General features: G+C 48.6%; 1 protein-coding gene and 1 long non-coding RNA gene across 5 annotated transcripts in view; one reads left to right on the top strand and one right to left on the bottom strand.

The window, feature by feature from the left end:
• Positions 1-737: 737 nt before the first annotated feature.
• The window catches only part of Tcf7l1 (transcription factor 7 like 1), a 164790-nt gene continuing 142079 nt past the window's right edge, over positions 738-23448 (top strand). For 3 of the 4 annotated variants that reach the window (XM_087657429.1, XM_087657428.1, XM_087657427.1), the window contains exons 1-3: positions 738-1258; positions 1343-1406; positions 1630-1757. In XM_087657429.1, the coding sequence (XP_087513555.1) occupies positions 1016-1258; positions 1343-1406; positions 1630-1757 (435 nt within the window). In that variant the 5' untranslated portion in view covers positions 738-1015. 4 annotated transcript variants of the gene reach the window in all.
• On the bottom strand, positions 9740-12211 carry LOC148006303 (uncharacterized). The gene is made up of 2 exons (XR_015686691.1): positions 10821-12211; positions 9740-10694 (listed from the first exon to the last, which is right to left on the bottom strand). It is a non-coding gene; the product is annotated as an uncharacterized LOC148006303 (long non-coding RNA).

Genomic DNA, 23448 nt, shown 5'->3' with positions numbered 1-23448 from the left:
TTGGGAGTTCTGGGTGATAATTTCCTCTTGAAATCAGTTAAAATCCGGCCTGAACCCAAGACAGTATTGGATTTCACACCTTGTCTCCGGCTTTAAGAAAGAGTGATCTTTAAGGTTTCAGTGGTTCTTTACTGAGAGGAAGCAATCAAAAACAAAGTTTGGGGACAGGAATGCCTTGAAACAGCATAGGAAAGGGAAGGGAAGGCCGCTCAGCTTGTTTCCGAAGTGTCACAAAATCTAGCTGAGTAGGACTGATGGGATCCTGCACTCTGAGGAACCGCGGGCTGAGTGGTTGTGCTCAGCGAATCTGCGACTCCTCAGCTTTCCCGCAGGGGGGCAGTGCTGCCTGCCACTGCGGTGGGAGCTGAGTGGGAACCCGCGCTGAGTTCTGGAGGTTGTTTGCCAAGAAAGTTAGGGGATGTGAAGGAGTGCAGGCCAGACTCTCGGGCTTAGCGGGAGGGGGCAAGAAGGACTTCCCAGGGTAGCCATGGAGTTCAGTGGATGGGATCTGGATAAGTACGAGGAGTAGGGTGGTCGCACGCGGAGGGGAGTTGCAGTCCCCGGAGGGTGCAAGCGAGCAGGACGCGAGTGTGAATGCGAGTGTGTGTGCGCGCGCTGCAGTTCGCCTGGTTCCGCGAGGCGCGGGTGTCAGCTTGCAGCCGGGGCTCCTCCCTCCGGCCCCCCTGCCCCGCCGGGCGGTCCCTCCCTCCTTCCCCATCGCCCCTCCCCGGCGGGCCAGGCGCTGGGACGCCCCGGCCGAGCAGGCAACGGCGGTGGCGGCGGCTAGTTGGGGAGCCCTAGGCTCCGTACTGCGGGACGATCCGGAGCCGAGCGTTTCTTGCCCCGGCTGGGCGGTGCTGGGCCCGCTTCCCACGGAGCCACGCCCTGTCAAAACTTTGTCGCTGCAGCGGCCAAACGATCGGAGCCGGGCCAGCGAGAAGGAGGGAGGGGCGCCGGGCCGGGCCAGGCAGGGCGCGGGGCTCTGAGCGCAGCGGCCCCGGCCCGTGGCCCCACCATGCCCCAGCTCGGTGGTGGCCGCGGTGGCGGCGCCGGCGGGGGAGGCGGTGGCTCCGGAGCCGGGGCAACCAGTGGAGGGGACGACCTCGGAGCGAACGACGAGCTGATCCCCTTCCAGGACGAGGGGGGCGAAGAGCAGGAGCCGAGCAGCGACAGCGCTTCGGCGCAGAGGGATCTGGATGAGGTCAAGTCGTCCCTGGTCAACGAATCGGAGAATCAGAGCAGTAGCTCGGACTCCGAGGTAAAGGGATTCCTAGGGTCAGCCCCTGGGGGACCCGGGTCCCGCTCCCGCTCACCCGCCCTCGCCTTTGTGTCTCCTCCACAGGCGGAGAGGCGCCCGCAGCCCGCCCGGGACGCTTTCCAGAAGCCGCGCGACTATTTCGCCGAAGGTAAGTGCCTTCTCCGTCATTCTCCACTCTCCGGCCATCAGCTATTGGCCATACGGGTCACCATGGCCTGTGTGGCGGAGCCCCTGCTCTCCTCCCATCGCTGCAGCAGTCACTCTGGGGTTCACTCGAGGGGCGCTCCGGTTCCAGAGTCCCTCCCCGAGCTCCAGATAGCTGTTCTGTCTGGGGGACCCCTGACCTCACTCCACTTTGGTTTTGTCCGCAGTGAGAAGGCCCCAGGACGGCGCTTTCTTTAAGGGACCTGCGTACCCTGGGTACCCCTTCCTGATGATTCCAGACCTGAGCAGCCCATACCTCTCCAATGGACCCCTGTCTCCTGGTGGAGCGCGCACCGTAAGTGTCAGTCCCGCGGTGCCGGGACTGGTGGGCGTCCCGCCCGGCGGGATGCGCCCCCAGGCTCGTTCGTGGTGTGGGGGATGGGGCCTCCTGCTGGAGCGGATCCTGGGCCGAACTTGTTTGCGGAGTTAAACTCCCCTGTGGCGGCCTAGTATGAGACTGCTTTGGCCAGTAACGGGATGAAAGTAAAGTTCTTTTAACTTCTCGCCTTTGGGAGATTGCGGCCTGGTGGGTCCTCCCAGCCGCCCAAATTCCTTGCTCCTACCAGAGGAAAACTTGGATTTGTGCCTGCCTTTGGAGGTGGGGGTTGTGTGTTGGGGGGGGGGGTGTCTCGCTTTCCTTCCTGGAGATTGGTCAGCTTTCCATTTGGCAAGGGGGAAAGTTGGGCAAGGGCCTGGAGGATCCTGACTTGAGATGTCCTCTGACCTGCGGGTTCCCGGGGCTGCTGTGAGCTGTACAAACTCCTTATTTTGTGTGGATTATTCAAGAGCCACCCCGGATCCTCACACCAGGGCCTCAATTTTTCTGCAGAACTCTGGGTTTTAAACTCCTCTGAGATGGTTTGGAGGGCGACCCAAGGCATTCTTACTTGGCTTTTTCCCCCTTTTGTTGCGGGCTTTTCTCATTTAAAGCGAGCGCTGCGACACTTTAAACCTGTTAATGGGAGCGCATTGTGTGCTGTGTGCCTGGCATTTAGAGCGGTGATTAAGCAAATTGACCCGGCCCCAGACAATGTGCAAATGAGGGCGGATTCCTTCACCCCTCTCCAGCTCGGAGCTCCCGCCTCTCTCCTCTGTGAAAATGAGAGGTGCAGTTCGGGGCTAGCCGGGCCTTCGAGCCGATACTCCACACCCAAGTTTCCTGTGCTGATGCTGAGTTGGATGGATGGGTACATACCCTTCTGCTGTGCAGCGGCTTGCTCGTCAACTCTGCCTCGTACAGAGCTTTCCAGAGTTGGTTGATTCATTCTCACTGCTAGGCTATGTGTATGGCGCGTCTACTCCTCAGGAGTGCACCCCTGAGGGAACTAAGCTCGAATAAAAGTTCATCTTAACTAGGATTATACTCCAGGGCTGCCAAGGAAGAACGGGGTGCTGAATGGGCCGTTCTGCTGTCGTTTTGGGCCCTTACTCGGCGGAGTGGCCTCCTCAGTTTGTGCAGTGTGTGTGGATGTTCTTCACTGGTTAGGAGTTGAGGGAGGCTCTGATGGATGAAGAGGAGCATAGAACCACACCCACCACACCCCTTGCCTTTGCCCTTGGATGAAGAAAGACCCTCACAGTTTCAGGCCTGCTGCACTTTAGGATGTCAAGAAATCCCTTTGAAAGTGGATATTGATCTAGGGTTTTGCTTTGGCTCTTTCAATGTGAAGGTGTGTGCAAATGTTGGGGACCACCCTCAGCTTTCCCTCCCATGCAGGTGCAGGGAGTTCCCGTGTGTGTGTGTGTGTGTGTGTGTGTGTGTGTACACACTTGGGTGTATCTGAGGCTTATGCCAGAGTTATTACTTCCATGGAGGTCAGAAGACAGCCTTTGGTAGTCAGTTGGACTCTCCTTTACCATGTGAGTTCCCATGATCCGACTCAGGTCATCAGATTTGGCTGACCAGTGCTTTTTCCCATAGAGCCGTGTTTCTGGCATTCCACAACCAACTCTTAGCCCACTGGCCTGGGGACTTTGATTCCCATCTCACCCCCATGCCTGTATCTTATCTCCCTGATGAATTGGCTTAAAATCGTAAGTTCAACTTTCTGGGTGTTTTGGTGTTTCTCACATGCTGCCCTGCTCAGTTACAAAGTTCACTGTTGTAGCAGGAAAGTTTCCTTTTAGTTTGACACTATCCTAGAGGGCCTGGTTAGTAAGCAGACCAGGTTAGGACCCATTTAAGCACTTGCTTGGACTGTGTGGCTGGAATTATTATTTTCTTCTCGATGATCATATCAATATAGTTAATAAGATTCATGGTACACAAGTGGTCATCCAGGCAAAATTGGACCGCCGCTGTTTCCCAGTGAAGTAGATAGTTGAGGGATAAGGCGGAAGCTGGTAGGTTGGAAGAAGATTCTTGGACTTAGATGATTCCATCTGTCTTTTGTCTAGGTCTTGTTCCTCCTTTAAATTATTCTACTGTAAGCTTTATTGTTTTAGGCCTATATGTCTAAAATGGGATACCGTTTCTCGGCTGTTCTGGATTTCTGGACATAACAAAACTGGAAGTCAAAGTGGATGCTGGCTGTAGTGCTTTAGGGTTACTTATGAACTTTGGCATTGCAGACAGGAGGCCCAGAGCACTCACCACTGGTATCTCTGCTGCCTGGACTGGGGACTTGCCGGTCCTGCAGTCAGGCTGTCTTTCTCTATAGCCAGTCTCCTCTGCTTTCTCCTCCGGCCTTGGTGGAATGCTGGGAAATGGTCTCTTCCTGAGACTCTTTAGAGGAGAGGTCACCTTACCCTCAGCTAAGGGACAGGTTTTAAGACAGGGTCTCATTATATAGTCCAGGCTGGTCTCGAACTTGGAGCCTCCTGTCCATGGAGGATGAGAACTGTTTACAGATGTGTCCCTCACTGTGGGTGTGCTTCTCTTTCAAGCCCCCTAGGGAACCTGAGGCTTGCGGAGACGGGAACACACTTTGTACCATTCCTAGTACTTGGAAATGAGATAAGGTCTGTGTAGTCCTGGCTGACCTAGAACTTACTACAGAGATCAGGCTATCCCTGAACTGCTTGGATCCTCTTATGACATCACAAGCATGAGCCACCAGCCTCTGACTATACCTTCATCCTGGGGGAGACTTTGCAGGTTTACAAGATTGTGAAATGGTTGAGTACAATTTTGCTAAGAAAATGTAAATTAAGCCATAGAGGGTGGTACTTGCTGATAATCCCAGAACACTAAGGACTAAGACAGGAAGATCATTGCCAGTCTGAGGACAGCCTGGGCTACTTAGGGAGAGCCTATCCCCAAAACAAAAACGACAAAATAAAGTGGATGTCCAAAAGAAAAAAAAAAGTCGTTTCGGCAGAGGAGAGCCAAACCGACAATATTGTATGCGGTTTTACAAGACAGCTTCATACTGATGGAGTACTTTGTGACCACGGCGCGAATGTTTATAACATCTAGGGAGAGGCACTGTGCATGATGTGTAGGGAATCACTATCCTGAAGCCTACAACTTTGTCAGGTTTTGTCAACTTCTGTGTGAAACAGTCCTGTGCTTTAGGTGTGTGCTGACCACTATAGCGTGCTCCCCAAGGACTGCCCACCTCCACAGCGGGCCACCTCCTGTGCCTGTAGAAATCTCTGAGCAGGCATGGGAGGTTTTTTGGGAGAATTTATGTACCAACCAGGGAAAACCTATCCTCTATTTTTTCATTTTTTTTAAAGAATTATTTATTTATTATATATAAGTTCACTGTAGCTGTCTTCAGACACACCAGAAGAGGGCATCAGATCCCATTACAGATGGTTGTGAGCCACCATGTGGTTGCTGGGATTTGAACCCAGGACCTCTGGAAGAGCAGTCAGTGCTCTTAACCACTGAGCCATCTCTCCAGCCCCCTATCCTCTATTTTTAAAAATGATTCATACACTTTGTTACATTCCATTTATTAATTTTGGGGGGTGCATGTACCCTGTCAGGGCAATGTGGGAGGCAGTACCCTCCTCCTACACACGGGTCCTCGGGATCAAACTTAGGTCAGTAGGCTTGGCAGCGGGCACCTTTACCCGCCGAGCCATCTAGCCAATCTAAAACCGTTTTTTTCTCCCCTTTTGCAGATCAGTCTAAACATGCTGTTTTTGGTAAAATTCTTTTAAGTCATTTCATCTAAATATAACTTGTGTTCCATTTTTTGCTAAATATAACTCTTGAGTTTAATGAGGGCTTTTTGTGTAGAGTGGGCTGTTGGGAGTGCCCTGCTTGTGTTACTGAAACTTTGGCACTTGGCTTGCTGGGGTGACTTTGGTCTTAAGCTCTGAGGTGGGTGAGTCCTGTCAGACTTGCCTTTGGGTGGGTGGACCTGGCAGGTAATATCTGAGTTGCCTTGTTATAATTTTAGAAACCTATGGCTTAACCTCATTCTCCATCGATCTCATTTCTAGGACTTCTCAAGGAGAAGGCCGTTTGATGCTTACGTGTACGCACGCACGTATACACATCCAGCCATATACACCTGTGCACACACATGTATGACCACTAACAGCATTTCCGCCTTAACAGTAAACTGACAGAACTTCAGTGTTTGCTTGCGCATGGTTGTTTGTCCTGTATGTATGTCTGTGCACCACGTATGTGCCGTGCTCTCAGATCTCCTAGAACCGGAGTCACAGGTGGCCGAGAACCACCCTCTTGGTGTGGGTTCGGGGAGTGGAACCCAGGTCCTCTGCGAGAGTAGCCAGTGTTTTTAACCACTGAGCCACCTCTACAGCCTACGGGGCTTGAAATGTCAACCAAGGAGATTGCGGAATGAAAATACGCAGCTCACCTGGAACCTTCTGTAATGAAGGATGCACTCGTAGCTCTGCTTGAGGATGACTTTCACTTGCTACACTGGGGACACTCGCGATTAACCTGCAACCAACCCCTTGATGTCTTAGTTCTGTGTGTGTTGACTGCTTATCCTGGGCAGTGCTAAGGGGCTGTGCCACATACGATGCAGTAGGACAGATCTTTTGCCTAAAAGATGCAAAACTTGAGTTAGGAAACAGTAACGTTGGCACTGTACAAGGAGGTCTAAGGTGTATGTTAAGAGGTGTTTTTTGGGGATTGGGGATTTAGCTCAGTGGTAGAGCGCTTGCCTAGGAAGTGCAAGGCCCTGGGTTCGGTCCCCAGCTCCAAAAAAAAAAAAAAAAAAGAGGTGTTTTTTGGACTAAGAAGTTTGGAAAAGTTGCTTTGAATTAGTACGTTTCAAGGAAGGCCAACTGAGGAGGTAACTTTAGTCCTTGAAACGCACGCCTTGTTGCTGCTGCTGCTGCTGCTGTCATTTGTGCAGGGGTGGATTGGGGGCGTGGGTATGGGGAAGGCAGTGTCTTGTGAGGTGGCAGCTCTAGTTGGTCTCACACTAGGCTACCTTCAAACCAAAGCCAATCATCCTACCTCTGCCCTCTGAGTGCTGCGGTTACATTACAGACATGGGCTACTATGACTGGCTTGTTTTAGTTCAAAGTGATTTTTGCTAACTATAAAAAAATTTAAATATCCTTGGTGTATTTACTTATGATCTTTACTTGTGATCCTGAGATAGAAGCCATGGAAACCAAACACAAGGAGGGAGAAAGTCCATAGCGGTAATAGAACTTACTCCCTTCTAGCTGCCTAGAACGACTAGGGGCACGAAAGAAATCTGTTCTTACTCAAGAGACACCAGCGAGCCCGCAAGTTGTTCTAAGGGCTAAGGATGAGCCTGTTGATAGAGAAGTTGCCTAATGTCCTTGAGGTCCTGGGTGCCTCACACAGCAACACAGAAAAAGGTACATCAAAATACTGTGACTTACACACCTCTTACCTGTGCTTACCAAGATGAAGAGATTGAAGGGCAGGAAGAAACTAGACTGGAGGAGACTCCCAGAGCCAGGCAGAGGGGAAGGGGCTTGCGTGTCAGAGGACAGAAAGGTTGAGTGTGAGAGGAAGGATGTGTGCTCCGTACTTTGGTAGCTGCTGTCACAGTTCACTGCTGGTGTCTGAGCCTGGATGAGTTGGGAAATTACTTCAGTAGGTGGGACACTGGCCTTCTCTCTTGGACATCCTGGTGCTGGACAAAAGTCTGCCCAAGTAGTTTGACAACATCAGAGCTCAAATAGGCTGTGAGAGGCTCTAGTTAGGAGGAACTATTTGGTGTCGGTGGAGAGACGCAGTCGGTTCATGGGGATGTTTCGAGAGAAAAGGGAAGGTTGTGGGAGAAGAGAGGAAGGCAGTCACCGGCAAGGGACTGAGGGTAGCCTGAAAGGGAAAGAAATGCTGTCTCTTCCACACTTCGTTTTCTTTTCTTTCTTTCATTTTTCTTTAAAGATTTATTTTTATGTGTGTGGATGTTTTACTTGCTTGTATGTGTACCATGTGCTTGTTACCCTGGAAGTTCGGAAGAGGGTCCCTCAGGGCTGGAGTTAACAGTTGTCTGCAAGCCATCACGCACAAGTTGGGAAACAAACCCAGGAAGAGCAGCCAGTGCTCGAAAGTGCTGAGCCATCTCTCTAGTCCCACAGTTCACTTTCTACCTAGGGTTACCTGAAAGACGACAGAAACACAGGCTTCAGTCAGCCCACTGAAGAAGCCCGGCTGTGGAAGACGGGGGATGGGCAGAGCTACAGTCTGCAGCCTCCTGGAGAGAGCCTGTGGAGGATGCTGGGACAGAGCTTGTTTGCGGGACTACAGATGAGTGGAGGAGAATAGGAGATAGGAGCCCCGGCAGGAGGCGAGTGTCTTCCCTCCTCGCTGGCAGATAGATGCCCCTTGTAGTTTCCTCCCAGTTTTATGGACCCGTTCAACCCGGAGATGAGGATATAGGAAAACGCAGAGATGGTCTTGATAGATGTCAAAGTGAGGGCTTTTCCAAAAAGATTTATCTTAGTTTTCAATATGAGTGTGTGTGCACATGACTGCAGATGCCCACTGAGGTCAGATGTGACCTTGTCTCACAATTGGAGTTGTAGGAGGCTGGGACCAGTCCAACATGGGTGCCAGGAACAAGCCTGTCCTCTGCAAGAGCAGCAAGTGTTCTAAGTCACAGAGCCATCACCCCAGCCCCCGGGGTGTGGTTGACTACAGGGAGGTGCTAGAATTCAGTTGACCTTTTGTTTAAAATTCTTTATAAAATATTTCATTTTATTATTATTGTTCCACACATGCTGCAAATTTCTGGGAGATTTTCTCTAAGGTAAAATGAACACGTCTGCTATTACACTAAACCTTTAAAAAATGATTACTCTGTGTGTGCACGCACAAGGTGTGAGGAATGGAAAGTTCCCCAGGGTGTATATGGAAGTCTGAGGACAACTTTACGAACGTGGTTCTTTCCCACTTTTACATAGGTTTGAATTCAGATCGTCAGACTTCGAAGCAAGCACCTTTGCTCTTTGTGCCACCTTGTAGGCCCTCATGGCTAGCCTTCGACCCTCTTGCCTCTACCTCCTAAATGTTGGGATTACAGATGTGTTCTACTAGGCCTGGTTTATGTCACGCTGTGATGAGCCTAGGGCTTGATTCACGGTACACTCGTACCAAAACAACTGCGATTGAGTTAAAAATCCTGTTTTCTAAACTGGATCAGATTTAGGAATGAGTGCAAAATACTCACTTCCAAAAACCTTGCACATGGCAGTAAATGGAACACAAAGGGAGGGAAGGGACTCAGCTTTTTCTCTGGGCTGCCGGGGGACATCTTCCCAGGCACTGACTTTCTTCCTATAGTATGTCAAGTACCATGAAGATGGCCTTTGTTACTTTACTTGATAACCTTAAGGTTATAAAGCAAACTTCAAAATCCAAATCTTTCCACTTCGTTGTGTTTATAATCTAAAGTTTTTATTTTGCTTTTGTGTTTTGACAAAGCTATGTAGTAGTCCTGGCTGACCTAGAACTAACCATGTAGACCAGGCTAGCCTTGTACTCAAGAAGATCAACCTGCCCCTGTCTCTTGAGTATTGGGATTAAAGGTGTGCACCATCATGCTTACTTTGAGACTCTTAACTTCTTTCTCTTCCTTCCTTTTCTTTTATGGGTATGAATGGATGTGTGCACCCTGTGTGTGCAGTACCTGTAGAGGCCAGAGGAGGGCATCAGGTCTCCTGGGACTGGAGTTACAGATTGTTCTGGGTGTGGGTGCTGGGAATTGAACCCAGGTCCTCCACAGGAGCAGCCAGTGCTTTTAACCATTGAGCCATCTCTCCAGTCTCAACGTCACCCTCAAAGTAACAAACAAATAAATGCCAAAAAACCCTTCTGTCCTGATACTTCATTGCTGGCAAGTGCGTAGCAAAGGGCTCTTCTTTTTTTTTTTTTTTTTTTTTTTTTGGTTCTTTTTTTCGGAGCTGGGGACCGAACCCAGGGCCTTGCGCTTCCTAGGTAAGCGCTCTACCACTGAGCTAAATCCCCAGCCCCCGCAAAGGGCTCTTCTTGAAGTGGTATAAACAGTCTCGCCCTATTTGGGAAGCACTTGGCAATAGCTACTAAAGTCTCAGTGTTCTTCATAGTTTCTGACCCTGTAGGAAGTCGGTACTTGTTAATCCCATTCTGCGGCTGTGCAAACAGACTTCTAGAGGTCAAGTGTGTCATACAAGACCACACCGCGGCCATTGTGAGCACCAGGATTTGAACTTGGTTGGGTCCAAAATCCAGAGCCTTTTCCTTTCTCCTTATGACACACAAGCCTGGTATCACTGGCTATCTCTGGAGAAGGGCGCTGGCTTGCCTCTCAGTGTAGAAATTCTGATATGACTATCAGCTCAGGTCGAGATGATGGGGTAGACAAGTCAGCCTCACACACAAGCGCCGGGCACATCCCCAGTCTAGTCAGCAGTGAGTAAGTCTGTGGCTGGAAGCCGTCTGACCAGGACTTTGCTGCCGAGGGGTCAGTAACCTTTAACCTGCTGCCCAGGGACTTCACCACCTGGGGAAAAAGCCATTATCTACTGACATTTGGAACCTGGAGACTGCTTTCTCCTTGTTGAAGTCAGTGAGGGTCGGAAGTGCATGCAGGTGTGTCCTTGGCTTGGAGGAGTCCAGGAGGAGGAGGCCTTCCTGCCTTCCGTGAAGTATGGATTACTGTATGGGTGACTTAACAAACCAAACCTGAGAAACCAAGCATGAACGCAGTGTTTCCTTACAGTGCCTTTTATAAAACGCTTGGTTAAGTCCCTTGCTTTTACTCAAATAAACCACCAGTCTTGTGCGTCTATGACAGACCATTACAGCGCCAACTAATTATTAAAGGGATAGGTACTGGGTATTTTTTTTTTTTTTTTTTTTTTTTTTGGTTCTTTTTTTTCGGAGCTGGGGACCGAACCCAGGGCCTTGTGCTTCCTAGGTAAGCGCTCTACCACTGAGCTAAATCCCCAGCCCCGGTACTGGGTATTTACACAGTGATTATTTTAGGACTCACAGAAGAGATATGGGTGTCTTTGTATGTGTGTGTTATGGTTTGAAATTAGAAATCATGAAGTTCCCTGTTTGTTTTTTTAAGATTAATATAGTTTAATTTGTTACTTTATGTATGTGTGTCTATGTGAATGTATCATGCCGTGTATCATGCTGTGTATGTACAGGTGCCAGAGGAGGTCAGGAGGAGGGTGTTGGACTTCCCAGAACTGTAGTTATAGGCAGTTGTGATGTGTTGGATGTGGACGGTGGGTCTGGAGCTTGGCTTCCCGGAAGAGCAGAGGAACTGTCACCCAAGGCTGAGGTTCCAGCTCCAAAGTTCAGCACTTTTTGCCTCTATTTTTCAATCCACGAGGCAGGTGGTCTCCTGAGAGTCACTACTCCGGGGGAAGATTGTTATTGAGTTACTGTTGATGGAATTTGGGGTTTCTTATGAAGTTGAAGTTGAGGACTTGAAGACTTTTTGTTTGTTTCTTTCTTTTCAAACAGAGTTTCTCTGTGTAACAGCCTGGCTGTCCTAGAACTTGATCTGTAGATCAGGCTGGCCTTGAACTCAGAGATATGCCTGCCTCTTACTTCTGAGTACTAGGATTAAAGACAAGTGCCATCATGTCCCAAACTTTAGTGAGGTTAAGTATCTTGGATCCCTTAGGGTGAATGGAGCCAGGATTTGTTGTGCTGACTGCAGGAACTGTGCGGAAAGCTGGCAAGCAGAGGCAGGCAGGTCTCTGTGAGGTCCAGGGAGAGACCTTGTCTCACAGCAGAGAGAGAGGGAGAGAGAGAGAGAGAGAGAGGATCTAAAGATGAGAAAGGAATACATAAGAGGTAGGGATGAGCAGTGTGCAGATCAGATCAATTTACAAATCCAGATGTGTTAGCCATAGTGAGTAAGTGCAGGTGATTATTGACCTGCCTAAAGCAAACAGAAGTGAATGGACAGACCCCAGACTGGAATCGTGTCACTGGAACGGGACCCTCTGCCACAGGGAGACATACCCCAGAGACAGTGCACCACAAAAACACTTCTGTATTCAAAATATAGCACCCAAGCATGGCAACACAAAAATTTAAATATCAGGGTTTGTCATTGTTTTTTTTTTTTTTTGGTTTTTTTTATAAAGAAAAATGTAGGCCTGGAGGCACCTTCAGCATTCCTGGGATCTGCTAGAACTCTTCCCCCAGTGAACTCCTGGGGAACTGACAGGATAATCACCTTTTTCTCCAGGAAGCTGTTAAGATGGAGCCCTGGAGCCCTGCAGCTCCAAGAGGAGAGCCTTGAGGGGAGGGGAGGGATCTGGTTCCTGGAGGCTGCAGTTTCCCCCAAGGTAAGGCTGACAAAAAAAAAAAAAAAAAAAAAAGAGTGAAGAAGCCATTTGGAGCAAAAGTTAAAGGAATAGGACATAAGAGCAACTTCTGCATCCTTTCTCTGCAGGGCGTTTCTATCCTTTTTCCTCAGGCACCGTTGGCCGAGACAGGGGCTCACTATACAGCTCCGGTTAGCCTGGAATTCTCTGTGTGACCAAGTTGGCTTCGAACTCACAGAGATCCACCGTTTCTGCTTTCCAAGTGCTAGGATTAAAGAAGTTGGCCCACAGGATCCATGCTCACTTTTCCTGATGGTCAGAGTCTTCGAGCAGATCTGTTTACAGTCCCAGAGATGGTGTTAATGGCAGCCTTAATCTTTCTTTATTCTGTGCTCTGCCTACATCTGTTGAGCTAACCTGTTGCCTACTTCCTACTCCAGACCAGCCCTACTTCTGTGTCTGTGAGCATTCTTGTGTCATGTAAATTAAATGTGGTCTCTCTTTTGGAATTGTTTTCATTGATGCAGCTGTTCTGCCTGCGTGTACGTCTGTGTGAGTGAGTGCACTGGATCCCCTAGAGCTGGACTTGAGATGGTTGTGAGCTGCTATGTGGGGATTGAACTCAGGTCCTCTGCTAGAACAGTCAGTACTCTTAACGCCTGAGCTGTTGTCTCTCCAGCCGCGTTTTCTAACTGTATATCTTCTTAAACTGTTTTCTGAGTGGGGTCAACACTCAGAGGAGCGCTCTGGTGGGAGTGTTTCACTGTGAAATGGCAACACGTTGCACTTCTATTAATGTTTTCCAGCCTCAGTGTTTGTGTAGTGACACGCTCCTCAGGGAATGGCCATCCTGTCACGGCTTTGCAGTGGGAGAGGCTCAGCCTCACAGAGGGGTTCCCAGATAATGCCAGCCTCTGGAGTACAGGGAGGGGCTGCGATAGACTCTATCCACTGACCAGCATTGTGCTTGCCTGCAAAGTAGATGACCTGAGTTGGATCAGCAAAACCCAAGGAAAAATTCTGAGGCAGTAGTATACATCTGTACTCCCAGCACTCCTACAGGGGGATGGCTGGGAGGCTGAGACAGGAGAAATACCCCGAGGAAGTTTGAGGCTCAGTAGCCAGTATGCAGTCACAGGAATTTAAAGGCACTGCTACAAGAAGGTAGGAGAGAACCGAAAGCTGTCCTCAGACCTCCACGTTTGCACATGCCCACAGCCTCTCTCTCTCTCTCTCTCTCTCTCTCTCACACACACACACACACACACACACACACACACACACACACACACACAGAGAGAGAGAGAGAAAGAGAGAGAGAGAGAGAGAGAGAGAGAGAGAGAGAGAGAGAGAGAGACTTAAATATAAAACAAGCACTTAAAAAAAGGAACACAACACACAACAGATAGTAGCTTTATGGGAGAGTGATTGCCCAGCATGCTCAAGGCCCTGGGTTCAATCTCAACTCCATCAGAAAACAAAACACTGTAGCTGAAGCAGTGATAGTGCTCACATGCACTCTGGAGGCAGAGGCAGGGGCAGGGGCTGGGGCAGAGGCAGGAGCAGGGGCTGGAGCAGAGATAGGGGCAGGGGCAGGGGCAGGGGCAGAGAGGCAGAGGGGCAGAGAGGCAGAGAGGCAGAGGAGCAGAGAGACAGAGAGGCAGAGGGGCAGAGGGGCAGAGGGGCAGAGACTGGGCCTTCACAAAGAAATCATGTCTCAAAAAAACGAAACAAAAACAAAATTGTAATACTACTGCTGACTAGGGTGTTAAGAGGAAGAGGATGACACCTGGGTGCAGGAGGGTTCAGTGTCAGGCTATGATGGATTATTATGGGTGTTTGTTCTCTGCCACCCTAGAGCAACTCTTTGGGCTACTTGTCTCCCTCGTACTTTGGCACATTCTTTTATTTCTGGTGAGCGATTCAGTCTGTTGCTGGTTTAGAACCATGCCTGCTGGGGAGCTGGACATGGAAGTACATCCCCCTACGGGAATCCGATGCAGGCAGACGAGGAGTCGGAGCCTGCCCTGTCTCAGACCATCCCCACCCCGAGAATGTTCGCCAAGTTTCCCCAAGAAATTTACCATAATATGTTCTTACTGCCCGCCCCCGTGGATGAGTATCTTCTAGGAAATACTTAAGAGACTTAAGTATTGGGTTCTGCACCCAGCTTTCCCGTTGGTTCTAGCAGCCCCCTGGGGTTCCTGCAGGACTGATGATTACTTTGTGATGATTGTCAAACAAGCGGTCCAGTTTCTAAACCTTGACCCTGTAGGAGGAACAGTGATTTCTCCAGGCACTGGTGAATTTGTGAGTGTTTGGTGGTCACAAACAAGGCAGGGCAAGAGTGTAGGGCTTGCCTGCTGGACACACAGAAACCTGACTTTGAGACACAGCACTGCAGAGAAAAAGGGACAGGCAAGCCTCTCTATAGTTCTGTAGTCTTTATTATGTCTGCACCAGAGACGGCTTATCAAGGAATGACATAACAGTGGCTGGAGAGGTGTTTTTTTCCTAGAGAGAAATTTGACTAGCAAAGGTAATGTTCTTTTCTTCATTCAACATAGAATGTAAAGAACTTACCAGCTAGAATCTGGGTTCGTTTTTTTTTTTTTTTTTAAATCTCACTCCCACAGAATTTGTCATAGACTGGTATTTACTTTGTTATTATGGGGAAGTGGGGGCAGGATCTTGCTTTTGTAGCTCATTCAGGCCTAGAATACAACTTTAGAGTCCCGATCTTAGGTACTGACTGGTAGTACAAGTTTGTCCCCCATTAGGAAGCTCTAGACTCCTCTGTGTGTGTGTGTGTGTGTGTGTGTGTGTGTGGTGTGTGTATGCGTGTATGTATGTATGTGTGTGTGTATGTGTGTATGTATATGTATGTATGTGTGTATGTATATGTATGTATGTGTATGTATGTATGTGTGTATGCGTGTGTGTGTATGTGTTTACTCACTTACTTGTTCATTTATGAGGTGGACTCCTGCTATGAGGCCCCAGTTGGCCTAGAATTCACAATCCTGCTTTAGCCTCTTAAGCATTGCAATTATAGACTGTAAATTTAGATTCTTTAAAATTTCTTAATTACATTTATTTACTTTATGTGTGTATCACAGAACGTGCATGAAGGTCAGAGGATAACTTGTGGGAGTCCGTGTACTTGTTCCACCAGGAGCTGGACTCAGGTCATTGGGCTTGACTGCATGTGCTCTTCCTGTATTGTCACCTTACTTGCCTAGGTCCCCCCTCTCCCCCCGTCCCCCTTCTTTTTGGTTTTTGAAGACAGGGTTTCTCTGTGTATCCTGGCTGTCCTGGAACTCACTTTAGTCCAGGCTGGCCTCCAATTCAGAGATCTACCTGCTTCTGCTTGTTACTCGAGCACTCTACCATTGATCCATATCCAACCAGCCATTTCTCCATTTCTCCTCCTCCTCTTCCTTTTCTCACACGGATTATTCAAGTGAAGCCTTCGATTTGCTTGCTTCGAATCCATCTTGCTTCAGTGTCTCAATATGTAGCTCTGGCTGGGACTGACTTTGTAGACCAGAGGGGCCACCAACTCACAGAGTTCTTCTTGCTCTGCATGCAGCACCACGTGTGTGGGACCATACCTAGCAAGGCAAAGAGGTTCTTCCCCACCGCCAGCATCATCTCCTCAAGTTAGATGCGTCATCGTCAAGGAGATGCTCGCAAGCAACTGCCCTCGCCGGTGTTAGCATACCTACTTCTCTTACTCCTTAGTCATTCCAGATGCCTGTAATCCGTACGATTCCTTCTTCACTCATTAGCCGTATTTCTTAAAAACAAAACAAAACAAAAAAACCCCAAAGTATCTGGCATCAACTATTTTGTTCCTTTAGATCAAAGTAAATTAACATCTACAGATTAAACCCATCCTGCCACCTGTATAAATAAAGTTTTATTAGAACACAGCTATGTTCATTCGTGTGCAGTTAGGGCATGATAAGGACCTAGTCTCCTAGGTGAGATGGAGGCCCTGTTGGCTTACAGAGTTAGATCTCCTGACCAGTTCTTTACAGAGTAAACAGACCTTCTCTGTGGATCAATCATGATCTCAGTGCTTGACTCTTTACCTCACTGTTTCTAGCTCATGATTCTTGTCCTGAGAAGTTTAATAATGTACAATGAACTTACAGATTTAAACCCACCCCTCACTGTCCTCCATTCTGTTTGCAAGTGCTATCCTTACTGATACTCAAATTGTCTCATCTTTATCCAGTTGGTGCTTCCTCTAATTGGCTGCTGAGTTCTTTGGACAAGTCGGGGCATGGCAGGACATTCCAGGTCTGCCCTATCCGTTCCTTCCCCAGACTTGGAGCTAGTCATTTCTAGAAGGAGTTGGCTTCTTTTAATGGAATGGGTGTTTAGAAACCTCCGTGTAAATACTAAAGTACACATGTAAAGTACACAAGGGCACCAAACAATACTACGGAGATTAGAAGAGAATAAAACATGCCCATTGTATTTAAAAAAAAAATCTACTAAGGACATCCATGCTCTAAAAGAAATTGTTCTCAGGATACTCTTGGAGATACTCTTGGTCTCACTGCAGCCCTGGCTGGCCTGGAACTTGCTGTGTATGTAGAACAAGCTGGGCCTCCAACTCAGAAATCTGTTTGCCTCTGGATTAAAGGTGTGCAACGCATGTGGGGCTTCAATATACTTCCAATGCCGAGTCACATTCTCCATTTGCTTAGTAACTGTAATTGGACACAGCAATTGTTTGGTAAGTAAAGTCTCTTTCGCACTTATTTTATTCTTCCAATTGAAAAAAAATCACATATATTCCTGCCAACTGGTAGCATTTCAGCTAGACGTGGCTGGAGAGATGGCTCAACTAGCAAAGTGCTCTTGTAGAGGACTCAAGTTTGGCCACCAGCACCGCTTCCAGTGGTTCTCAACTGCCTGTAGCTTGCCTGATTGATCACATGCCCTCTTCTGGACTCCACAGATAGGCACTCACACATGCACATACCTACATAGTCTCATACGTATGCGTGTAATTAAAAATAAAACTAAACAGAAAGGAAAGAGCTCACTGGAATGCGTTCGTTCGTTTCTCAGTGTCCGAGAGGGCACATGCAGGTGGTGAGGGTAGGCCCAATACCCGCATCACCTCCGTGCCCCTAACATCACGACACTGACCACAGACACCTGTCACCTTAGGAGGACATCTGCTCATGGGTCGGGTGCATATTCGGATCTCACCAAGACGGAAGCTACAACTCGGCGACAGCCTCCTCCTCAGTGCTGAGCCCGAGGCGGGAGGACCTGCTCCGTGGCTACACAGCTTGCATACATAGGGTTGTAAGTGTGCATAGAGGGCAGTGCCCAGCACACAGCAGAGACCACACTATGTAGTGCTGTCTGTCCTGGAATTCACTATATAGACCAGGCTGCCTTGAATTCTCAGATCCACCTGTCTCTGCCTCCACAGTGGTGGGAGTAAAACAATGCACCACCATGCTTGGCCTGTAAATTTTATTTCTACACCAGATTTCCAGCAAATATTTATTATATAATTATATTTGTATAAAGATGTGTATATGTATAAATACATATATATATATATAATTTCGTTTTTCCGTGTGTGTGTTATTGTGTGTGTATACATGTTTGCATGTTTCTGGGTACATGTATGTGTGGGTGAGTGTGCATATATGTACATACACATGTATGTACATATGGGGGTAATCACTAAGCCATCTGTGAAGCCCCCATTTCATGTTTGTCAGAATGGGTTTCATGTAACGCAGGCTGACCCCTAGCTTGCTATGTAGCTGAAGATGACTTTAAACTCTGGTCCTCCTGCCTTTGCCTCTTGAATGCCTGCACCTCACCGCCCAGTTTATGTGGTGCTGGGGTTCAACCCAGGGCCTTGCGCGTGCCTGGCGTGTTGCATACCAGCCTATTAATTGCTTCAATTACATTTTTCTTGCTAGGGATCAAACACAGGTCCTCATGAATGTCAGACAAGTGATCTACCATTCAGTGGTTATCGTTAGCCCCCTATGCTTAATCCTGGGCTGCCAGTGTTCTTGAGTTTATATTCCAAAGGACCCTGGCTGTCAAATTTTGATTTTGATTGGTGTGACTCTGAGACACTGCCTAGAATAGTGTGTGCCTTCAGTGTACACGTGTGTGAATGCTTGATATTGTTCATTTCTATGTCTCTCTGTGCACAGAATGTAATACAATAAATATAGAGACCTGTCTTCCTGGACAGCTTTAGGCTAACAAGAGCAACCATTGTGCGCCTCTGTTGTCCTCCCCTGAGGTTTCGATAAGTCGGTTATTGGTGCCCCATCGTTTCACTTTGCTTATTATGGTAGGATTTTTCCCCTCCCCGTGCCTCTCAGAGGTGAGGCTGTACAGCCTTCTAAAAACAAATAAAGCAGAGGTCTGAGCTGTCAATGGAACTTTGAACCTGGTCCCCTGGTCCATGTCTGTGGACTCGTATGTGAGCGGTTGTGGAGACCATATGTTATTTTAGGGCTATGCCAAGGAAAACGCTTTAGAATCACATTAGAGACTCAAGGTATTTTGGCCTCTCTAAGAGGACATGTGACAGTTTTCCAGTTATAAGAACAAGGGCTTTTGTTTCCTACTGAAGTTTCTTTTGGGCTTTGAGAACAATAGGCATCTCTCAGTCTTCCCAGAGGTCTTTGGGATGCTAATAGGTAGACTCTGCGGAGAAGTCTGAGGAGTCTTCTCAGGCCTTTGACGTGCCACTGTGGACTTCTTTGAGGGAGTGGGCCATGCAGGATTCCTCTGCGCATTGGCCAAGGTTTTCAATGTGTTTGCAATCTTATCCTTCTCTATCCTTCTTACCCCACCTCTGCCTCACAGCCTCACCTATGGCTCCCTGCTTAAGCACATTTCACTGTTAGCAAATGTGTGGCCTCTTCATTCAAAACATACTTGTCTCCTGGACCCTAAACTCACTGAAGGTGCCAGGGAATGGATCTGTTGTGTCCCACTGCTATTACATTCTTAGTACCAGGCACATTGTTGAATGAATGAGGGAACCACAGAGACTACCTCTTGGCCCCCAAGTCGCATGTAATGGGAACCGTCCTCCACAGAAGCCATTTTCAGGATGAGAACCATAGATGGGTTTGTTGGCTGTATTTCATGTTCTAATACAACCAACCAGGGTGTGAGAGGCCTTTGTCATTTTTAGTTCAGGTACTAGGCACATCCAGCAGGAAGTAGCCAGTTTATTTAAAGATGAAGCACTGTGCTTGAAATAACTTGTCTCCTCAGTAGAGCACGGTGAGCCAACCAGAATTAGAACCTTTATTTCCTGATACCTGTTTCGGAGCCTGCTCGTTACCGCGTCAGCAGCCCTCAGCCTCTTCAGTACTGGTAGTTAGATCAATGGGAACCAGTGTTTCCGACTGCTGGGGAGGGAAGAAATCAGACTCTCCTTTGTACGCTAATTAGCACAGGCTGAACAAAAGGCCTAGCTTGGTTTTTCGAGTTCAACTTTGGCTCATACGCAATTCTCAGTGAAGATAATGATCTCAGATAAATTAAAAACAAATGTTAAAGAAGTCGTAATGAGGTAGGGAAGGGAATTCAGGATTCCTGTTTTCAAATAACACTGGGTAAACAGACTTCTCCCTAAAGCAGGCATTCATGTCCCCTCCTCCACTTCGTCGTTTTGAGCCTTTGGGTTCAAAAATCTTTATCTTGACCACTCACTCTTCCTAAATCCGGAGAGGTGGGCTGGTGTACACTGGTCTCTTAGTGTGCACGAGCCTCGCTCACCCAGCCATTAGTTCTTCAGAACTAGGAAAATAGAACACAAGAGGAGTTGGGTCGAATCCACCAAGTCAAAGGGAATCGCACATTTGGCAAAATGCCCTTTGCCTCAGGAATGACCGCCACAGCCTGCTGCCCTGGCGTGGCTTCCTTTTCCTCCAGTCTGCTGAAGGCAAGGACCGGGCAGGGAGCACACAGAAACCCCCTGTTCTTTCTTCTCCTCCAGGCTGAGTTCCTGAGTACATTCTTGACCAGATGGGGGGGAACTGGGGGCCCAGTGAGCTGCTGCATTCAATGGGACTCTGTATGTATATGCCAAATGAAGTCTACAGGCATCTTTACGAGCACGGCGACCGTGCTGGCAGATGTAAAGAAACTCAGAAGGCCTGTGTGTGTGTGTGTGTGTGTGTGTGTGTGTGTGTGTGTGTGTGTGTGGTCTTGATTCCTAAGAAGTCTCCACGAGTGCATTCAAGGGCTCTATACATGGAATTCAGTTGCTCTACTGACCCCGCCCCCACCCGCCTAGAGATGGGGGTCCCCTGTAGCAAAGGATGATCTCTTCCTGGTCCTCCTGCCTCCGCCTCAGCGTGCTGCAATTACAAGTGTGTACCGCCTTCCCTGGTTTATGCACTGCTGAGAATTGAACCCGGGGCCTCATGCAAGTGAGGAAACCTGAGCTACAACCCAGCAGACCTTATTTACTCTTCCCTGTATCAGCATGCGCTGCATTAGTCTGTGGAGTGCATTTGTGCTCCCGCATAGTTTACAACGGCAGGACACACCCCACCAGACTTTGGTAATGTCTGCAGAGATTTGGGATGCTCAAATCTTGTGCAGGAGATATATTACTAGCATCGAGCTAGGAGAGAGGCCAAGAGTGCTTATACTAAGCAATCTTCAAGACAGAGAGGGGAAGAGATCTTTAAACAAAAAGAAGCTAATGAGAGAAGTTCAGGAAGAACCTTTCAGGATGAGGACCTGAGCTTCTCTCTGGTGTGTGTGCGCACGTGCGTGTGTGCGTGCGTGCGTGTGTGTGTGTGTGTGTGTGTGTACGTGCACGTGCACATGCCTTAGCATTTGTGGTGATCAGAGAACAACTTCAGGAGTCTGTTTTCTCCTCCTACCATATGAGTTCCAGGGGTGGAACTCAGGTCATCAGACTTGGTGGCAAGTAAGTGCCTTCACCCACTGAGCAGCCTGGTTGGCCTTCCACCTTAGTTTTGGATCTAAGATCTCTCACTGAATGTAGAGCTTGATGACTGGGGGAGAGGGAGATAGATGTCTTGCCAGTGAGCTCCAGGAAGTCCTGCCCCTGCCTCCCCAGCTCTATATTTCAGATGCTATACCTAGCTTTTTACATGGCATCCCATGTTGGGGAATGTCTATACAAGCAAACATGTCACCAACGAGCCATCTCTCTAGTCCCTGAGCACTTTTTTCAGTGATAACACTTTCTCTGTTCTGTGGCCCAGAGAATATTCTATTCGTCTCTTCACTTAATCCTCAGAGAGACCCTGTAGTGGGAACCAAGGTTATCCTTTCTAACTCAAGATGAAATCAAAACCCAGAGAGGTCAACATCCCTACCTGATGGCTCACAGCTAATTTAGGAGAAGGGATCGGGCTTCGGATCCACATTTCTCTTACCCGACTCATACTACGTGGTGTCACATTGTGTTCAGACTTGGGTAAGATAGAGCTGCACTGTGGCACCCTCTGTGAACCCGCACAGTGTAGTCTACACAGAAAAGATGCTGAACTGGACACATAGTAGGTTGTTGTGCTCTAAGGCTCTGTTGCAGAAATGGATCGTTTGTGTCTGAGCTTTGGGGGCGCTAAGCTTTAGAACTCACCCACAGGGTTACTCTGGTGAGTCTGTGATACTTGCCAAGGAGGTCCCTGGACCGTCTCTTGAGGAGCAGTAGCTCGGACAATGGCCAGTCTGCCTTCAGGGGACTGAGGAAGCAAAGTGAGCCGGGGCAGGGCAGAATGGAGAGGCCCTGGTGGCTTTACTGTCTTGTGAGTCCTGGGGTTAGTGAACTGTGAGGGGCAATTACTATAATTACCCATCATTTGTGAAGAGAGGAAACATGGATTTTAGAGGTAACTTCTGGGATAAAGAGAGGCCTGGAAATGTAGAGTGCTGTTCTGAGGACAGAGAAGACCATCCTGCAGCAAGATTGCCATCGCAGGAGACTGGCTGCTACTGAGCTCCACTGAGAATGAGGAGACAGCCTTGGGTGTGCCAAGGGGCTGTGGGGGCAGAATGTAGTTAGGGTTGGCAGGAACAGTGTCCATGACCCTTAACCTCCACCTAGAGACTCCTCAACATCTACCTAGAAACTCCACTCTAATGTACCCTAAATCACAACTCCTGGTCACACTCCTGCAGACAAACCCAGCGAACTGAAGGATAGATAAATGGTCTTAGGAACCCCCAGTTAGCTTCCCTCTCTGGTGTCCCCTGAGCAGCCGAAGCCTGTATGTAATAAATTGCAAGGAGAAACTCGTGCTTTTTAAAATATGTTTTTTAAAAACATGAGACAATTCAGACACACTCTATTCTCACATCTACCCTAAGGACCATCATGCGTTTGAATTACCAAACTATCTGGCCTAGGTTAGACCATTTTTTTACCCCCAACTTGGGAGTGGGGGATAGTGAAGCTTCCTGTCTCCTTTCTAAAAGGAAAGTTGGAGCACTGTCTACTCTTGGCGTATCTTTCCTCCACTGGTCCTGCTTTAAGATGATTCTGTGAGTCTCTGTTAGGGAATCACGGAATGGACTAGCATGCTAGTTTTCGTCTTGGTGAGGTGTCCGTGACACCTTTGGAAATGCTTCAAAGCACCTTTAGCTCACTCATAGGGCCCTCTTGCATTGCACAGGCTAGAGCCGTTCCCCCACCCCACACTGTCTGTGGTCTGTCTGTCCATCTCCAGAAGGTTGTGCTCCACCCTAGTGAGGAGGATTTTCTTACTATTGAAATGTGCATTTAAATCCAGCCACACTTTCATCTGTGCCACAGATTTCTTCCCCTCAGGCCGTTTTTCCTCAGAGTTGGCTGAGAGGCCTGTGGCAGTACAATTGGGCTTTGTGGTGAGGAGGGTTTACAGTGCCCTGGAAGGTGGGGCCAGTCTTGTCTAAATAAATAGTAGTGGGCTTGGCCTCAGGAAGACAGGGATTCCTGGAAGGCTAGAGATGGAGCCTGAGCAAGATGCACTTCCTGGTGTTCCTGGGGCTTCGGTGACCCTGGGTCCTCTGACCCAGGAGCTCCTAGGACAGACCTCTACTTCAGCAACAGGTCCTCCATCTACTGTAGTCTAGCCTCCTCCCGCCGTCTCCACAGATTAGCTGTTGACCACTCTGACTGACCCAGGGGCCGACAGCTGTTCCTCTCTTGGCTTTCCTATAGGCCTTACCTACATTGTGGTTGCTTGCCTGCCCCATGATGGCTTTTGACAGAGTCTTGGGGACCTAGAAGGGCCTTACTTGATCTGCCCTGC

This window comes from Rattus norvegicus, chromosome 4 (genome assembly GCF_021556685.1).
Source record: "Rattus norvegicus strain SHRSP/BbbUtx chromosome 4, alternate assembly SHRSP_T2T, whole genome shotgun sequence".
Taxonomy (NCBI): Eukaryota; Metazoa; Chordata; class Mammalia; order Rodentia; family Muridae; genus Rattus; species Rattus norvegicus.
This window is presented reverse-complemented; position numbering and strand designations above follow the sequence as displayed.